This window comes from Betta splendens, chromosome 17 (assembly GCF_900634795.4).
Source record: "Betta splendens chromosome 17, fBetSpl5.4, whole genome shotgun sequence".
NCBI lineage: Eukaryota > Metazoa > Chordata > Actinopteri > Anabantiformes > Osphronemidae > Betta > Betta splendens.
The window spans coordinates 4,899,789-4,905,399 of record NC_040897.2 but is presented as its reverse complement, the minus strand read 5'-3'; the positions used below and the strand labels follow the sequence as shown (position 1 = coordinate 4,905,399).

General features: G+C 47.1%; 1 protein-coding gene across 1 annotated transcript; it reads right to left on the bottom strand.

Annotated features, from left to right (window-relative positions):
• Window positions 1–202: 202 nt before the first annotated feature.
• ednrba (endothelin receptor Ba) lies at window positions 203–5,407 on the bottom strand. The gene is made up of 8 exons (XM_029131834.3): window positions 4,971–5,407; window positions 4,191–4,640; window positions 2,779–2,891; window positions 2,484–2,688; window positions 1,829–1,978; window positions 1,587–1,720; window positions 1,395–1,503; window positions 203–1,081 (listed from the first exon to the last, which is right to left on the bottom strand). The coding sequence occupies exons 2-8, from the start codon at window positions 4,605–4,607 to the stop codon at window positions 929–931; spliced, it is 1,281 nt and encodes a 426-aa protein (XP_028987667.1). The 5' UTR covers window positions 4,608–4,640; window positions 4,971–5,407; the 3' UTR covers window positions 203–928.
• Between the last annotated feature and the right edge of the window lie 204 nt (window positions 5,408–5,611).

The window sequence follows — 5,611 nt, the reverse complement described above, 5'->3', positions numbered from 1 at the left end:
GCCTGAAGGACCGTTCCTAGGTCAGAGCTGTGTGTGTGTGTGTGTGTGTGTGTGTGTGTGTGTGTGTGTGTGTGTGTGTGTGTGTGTGTGTGTGTGTGTGTGTGTGTGTGTGTGTGTGTAGACTTTTATTTCACCATCACATGATGTCGCCTGCCGTCACACATCCACGCACGTTGTAAACACGCAAGCAAATTACTCCTAGCGCTATTGGGATCATTTTATTTATTAGAAAGGAAACTCGTCCCTCTCTCCACACGGGCCGAGGAAGCGAGATAAAGAAAACATTGCTGAACAGAGGCCGAAAATGCACATCAGTAGTTTAGTAACTAGAGGGAAATCACCCAGAAACAATACACTTCAATGCATTAGTGATGAAGCATGTCTTATAAATTTCTGTAAAAACAACATTTATCAATACACAGATACATTTCAAAGTAAATACATGTAAAAAAAACTCCAAAAATATTTTTAGATCAATAGCTAATGGACTCCAAGCTGCTGCTGAGTGTTGGAGCAGCATGTTATATAATGCAGAACTCACTCATTCGTAGCATCAGGGTAACATTCAGTATCCCGGTATTGAGCCTGGAGAGCTGTCATTTCCAATTGACCTTTGACCCCGTAACATCTGTCGTGCCCTTGGCCCCTGCTCAGTGTTCACTCCTGGTGTCAGTATCACCACTTTGGCTATTTCCCACGGGTTTCTGGAGAATACAGCTTATTTGGCCGCTCTGACGTGTGCAGAGCTCAGCACTGGAAGGTGTTTGGGTTAGGCTCAGCAGAGGCCTGATTAGCCAAGAAACATCTGGTAACAGTTGACGGAGACTTCATATGATGCGTGAGATGAGGTGACAGCAGGTCTTTAACCAACGTTCAGTCATCCACACTTGATACACAATATTTAGCTGTTGCTGTCGTCAGATTAAGTCTATTTCCACCTGCGGGCATCTCCTATGGCTGTGCTAGACTTGTTTGTCGCACAGGAGTTACTTTGGTCGGAGGCTCGTTCTTTCACCTTTATGCACGACTGCTTCTCATCCATCAGCATCTCCATCGGTAGGCACCAGCAGCACAGGCAGGACTGCAGAACGCAAAAGGAGGAGGGCAGAATTCCCAAGGTGAAGGGTGACAGCAACACACAAGAGCGATGTTCAACGTCTGGCGAAAGAGCCTGTTCCTTATTCATTAAAAAAAAAGTTTTAGCCTAAGGATAACGCTCCGCTATCACCAGCATCTAAGTAGATTGTTCTCCCCATTTTGTGATGTCATTAGGTTGATTTTGTGCTAACCTGAGCTAACCCTTCGTGCTTCACCTAATGAATAGGAGGCAGGCATCAATCTTGCCATTAAACTCTTGGCTGCTGAGACGAACATTGTGACTGAGTGCACCTCACCCTGAAGCAGTTCTTGAAGCGCTTGCTGACCATGTAGAGGGCAATGGGGTTGATGCAGGAGTTGACAGATGCCATGTTAATGCCAATGTAATCCAAGACCAAGAAGAAGCTGAGGGAACCACAGCAGGAGAAGCGTCAGTTTCTCACACCTCTCTCTTAAATGATGCTGTGGACTGTGAATTTCCCTCCTACCTGAGCATCTCACACCGGTTTGGGTCTTTCTCGTCGTAGATGTTCAGCTTCAGGATACGGCTGAGGTGGAGCGGCAGCCAGCACAGAGCGAAGACCAGAACCAGGCAGAAAACTGTCTTTGCCACCTCCCTTCGCTGAAGACAAACAGGAAACAAATTGGATGGAAACGGACGGTGCTGGCGGCTTGGTGTTGGAATAAAGGAATAAATGTGTGCAGAATAAGATGGACGCCATCGTCCGACCTGTTTGAGGTGATCACTGAGCGCGATCTGGACTCCGTTCTTCTTCCTAAGCATCTCGCAGGTCATCAGTGTGTAAAAAACAGCGGTACAGGCCAAAGGCAGACAGAAATATGCGCTGAACAGCCACCAGTCCTTCGCCAATTTATAAAACTACAGAGATAAAAAAAATGAGGAAGAGCCCTGGAATAAACACAGACATCTGTGCAAGAGAGATTAAGTGAAAGGTGAGGTTTGTCAGAGCACACCGCCACGTATTTGCAGTACGGCCTGGACCCGGATCACGTGACTCACAGCATCTCAGTGGGATTAAAACTGACCCTTGATGTTAATGTGAGGTTGACAGGAAACAGGTTCAACGCAGACAAACGCAGAAAGCAGATGCTGCAGTGTTATCAGCCGGGATAGTTCCTCTGATAAACATTCATTCTCTCTAAACTCTACGTAACCCTGACCTCAGTCTTCTCACAATAACAAACTAATTTTCCAAGTACATCAATAAATGGCCATACAGATTAAACATCTGCACCCGTGTGTGTGTTTGCGCATGTTGGCGTGTGTTTCATGTTTTCATGCACAGGTTCCTAGCGTGCAGCTGTGACAACACGGCTTCCTCCACACACTTGCAGTGTGTCTGAGGGTCTGGTTTTCCACTCACCTGCATGAAGCCCAACTTCTGTATGGGGTGTAGCAGGCAGATCCGTAAATGTTCTCCTTTGTAGTCCATGGTGATCATGTCGAAGGCTATGGCCTCCGGCACAGCCAGGATGACAGACAGTATCCAGATGAGCGCTATCTCTGTGGCCACCCACTTCGGGACTCCAATGCCTTTGACGCGACTCCATGAGGCAACAGCGCGATACCTGTTGGAGTCCACAAACCAGCTTTGGCGAACGACAGCAGCCAGCGGCACAGGGGTCAAAGGTCGGGGGTTAGTGTTGTTCACGGTTTACCTGTCAATGCTCAGAGCACATAGGCTTAGCACGGTGATCCCCACCGAGGCCTTCTGGATGAACGGCACCAACTTGCACAGAGCCACCCCAAATGGCCAGTCATTCGCCAGGAGCTGGAGGCAGACGCAGACAGCTGATGACTGAGGTAAACCATGTGGGAGGGAAGTTATCTGCCCCCATATCAGTGGGGGTGCAGGAAGGTGTACCTTCCACCCGCATAGCTCCATGTTTCAGTCAACGTGCTCATTGCCTGGCATTAGTTAGTGACTTATCATTGGTTTGGGCGGGTGCTGCTTCGTCGCGTCTCTTTCTCAGAGTAGTTTTAAAACATTAGCAATTATGGAATTGTGTTAAGAATATGGACAGTTGATCAGATTAATAGGACGATACGGCATCAATAATTCATTCAAATTCAAATTCAGATCAGTTTATACTGAAATTCTACCCAAGAGAAACAGAAATATTGTTTGTAATGAATAATGTATGGGCTCAAAGCTCGTTCTGAATAAGGCCTGTGGCCATTTATCATCTCCCCCGGGGCGGCGTCTGTGAAGAGTAAAGACTGGACGAAAGTAGGAGCAAAGAACTGAGTTTGTCCACAGGGGCTTGGACACACGTCTGACCATAAGCCAACAACACACCCTGGCCTCTGAACATATGGTTATACTTTAGATATTGACCGAAAATCTGAACTTATTGGTTTCTGTAAAGATTCAGTTTAGAGGTTTGGGCCCCCTGTTGACCCTAGAAAGCCACCAACTACTCGAGTCAGACCCCCTAAAGCTGTACATTATTACACGGTCGTGGCTGCTTTGGGTGGGTGATTGGAATGTGAATCATATATTTGAATCATATGTGGCCCTTTATCTCCCCCACACCTCCTCTGCTGTGGTATGCAACTGCAACCAGTTGTTTTAACAAGCTTGCCCCCTTACCCAAATATACAGATACTTTCTACTACTCCCTCTCTCTCTTTGTCTCTCTCACACACACACTCACTCACTCTTATAATGCATGTCCAGGCCTGCTGTTCAAATCCCATCCATCACAACTCAACTGCTAACCCCAAAATGTGAGTCTAACATGAAACCGACCACGTATTAAACCTCAGACAGGCTTTGAGGCTGAGGAATGGCTGAAATGTCCACGCCGACCTACGAAGGCGTGGACATGCACACATACGTGGGATCGGCCCAAAAACAACATACCAGAGACACAATAGGATCTAGAGGGGCTCAGGACCCAGGAAAAGTAATAAAATGTGATTACTACCTAGAAGCTGCTTTTCAAGCGAGAGTACGTGTGTGTTGGCATGTGTGTACACTGGGATGGAACATGTGAAGCATCAGCTGCAATTTGTGTGAAAATAAATAGACTAAAACGTAAAGTTGTTGTCATAAAACCTGACCCACCTTGTAAACATTAATGGGAATCCCAATGATAATATGCAGCAGGTCTCCCAGCGCCAGGCTGCCAATCAGGATGTTGGGCCCGTTTCGCATGCACTTGTTCTTATAGATGATCCTCAGGAGGGTGGAGTTGCCGATGATGCCCACAACGAACACCAGGCAGGACACCAACGTGTTGATGTACTTGAAGGTGTCGCGGATCTCGGTGGGCCCAGTGCACATGGGGGGCAGGAGGCGGCGGGGCATGGTGGCGTTGGGCCTCACCTGACCGTGCGCGTCCCGCTCTATGAGGCCCGGTCTCTGCGTGGCAGCGGCGGCGGCGCTGTGGGGAGCGGGGCTCCTGTGCTCCAGCTGAGCACTGGCTGCGAGGAGGCGAGTGGCCATGAGGAGGATCCCCACGCAGAGGAAACCAGGCTTCATCCTGGAGATCTGTGGTTGCTGTTGTAACTTATCCTATGTGGAAATTAATTCATATTTATTATTATTTATTTATTATCATGATTAGTTGTGAACTTTTCAGTCTGATTATTAACACTGACACTGTGTGTTCCATTAAGGCATCAAGGTTTAAACAATATGTACTGGTTTCCCACTATTACATAATTTTGACATGTTGTGGTTTTAGTCAAGAGCAGAATAAAATATGAATTACTTTGGGAGGAACTTGTTTTTTTTTTTTTTAACAGAAATGAAAAAGTTAAACAAAGGTGAGCTCCATTCAGAGACTGTTTGATGGTTCATGTTCACAAAGTCCAGAGTACCTGTCAGTAAACTTTTACTCACTGAAGTTGTAATTGTGGTATAAATCCAGCGATATTTGTGCCACTCCACTCAAACTTCCCAGCAGCTCTTAACATCTCAGGACAGAGGAGCGTTCCCAAAGTGGCGGGCGACTCTCTCTGCAGTGGCGTTCAGTCATCTCCAGCGGCAGCAGCTCTCCCCGTTAGCCCAGACACAGTGAAGGGATGGAAGCTCCAGCTCTGTGATGCCACAGGTCCCCTCAGCTCCGCTGGTGCAGCAGGTCATTCCTCTCCAGCACTGCCTGAAGAGTCTGTGAATGCAGCCTTAAGAGCCAGCTGCTCCGCCCCCTTGGCTTTTTATGGAGTGAATAGGGTGGAGCAATCGTTGGAAGGCAGGATGTTCACCATAAATCCGATGCTAATAAGTTTTAGAGTGTAGTAATCAGTGGTGCCATGCTTTAATTGAGGGCATGCACTGATTCTGTGCACGCAAACACTGAAGCATATTTTTTATACACTGAAGCTTTACACTCAGGTCTCAGTGTGGTTATTTAGCTCTGCTTATGAAGTCTTCTTCTCCTCAGCTTGTTGGTGATGTCACTGACTGTTTGTCTGTTGTTTTTTTCCCTAACAACTTTTTTATCAGCTGTTGTTCATTTCCTTTGCTGTGTTGTGGTTGCTCCC

What these genes read in the sequence shown, in the direction of transcription:
- ednrba (XM_029131834.3), bottom strand. Translation starts at nt 4,607, where the DNA reads ATGAAGCCTGGTTTCCTCTGCGTGGGGATCCTCCTCATGGCCACTCGC. An exon ending in TGTGCTCTGAGCATTGACAG is followed by an intron (nt 2,689 to 2,778) that starts GTAAACCGTGAA and finishes GGACTCCAACAG; the next exon opens with GTATCGCGCTGTTGCCTCAT. An exon ending in TCAGTGATCACCTCAAACAG is followed by an intron (nt 1,721 to 1,828) that starts GTCGGACGATGG and finishes GTTTGTCTTCAG; the next exon opens with CGAAGGGAGGTGGCAAAGAC.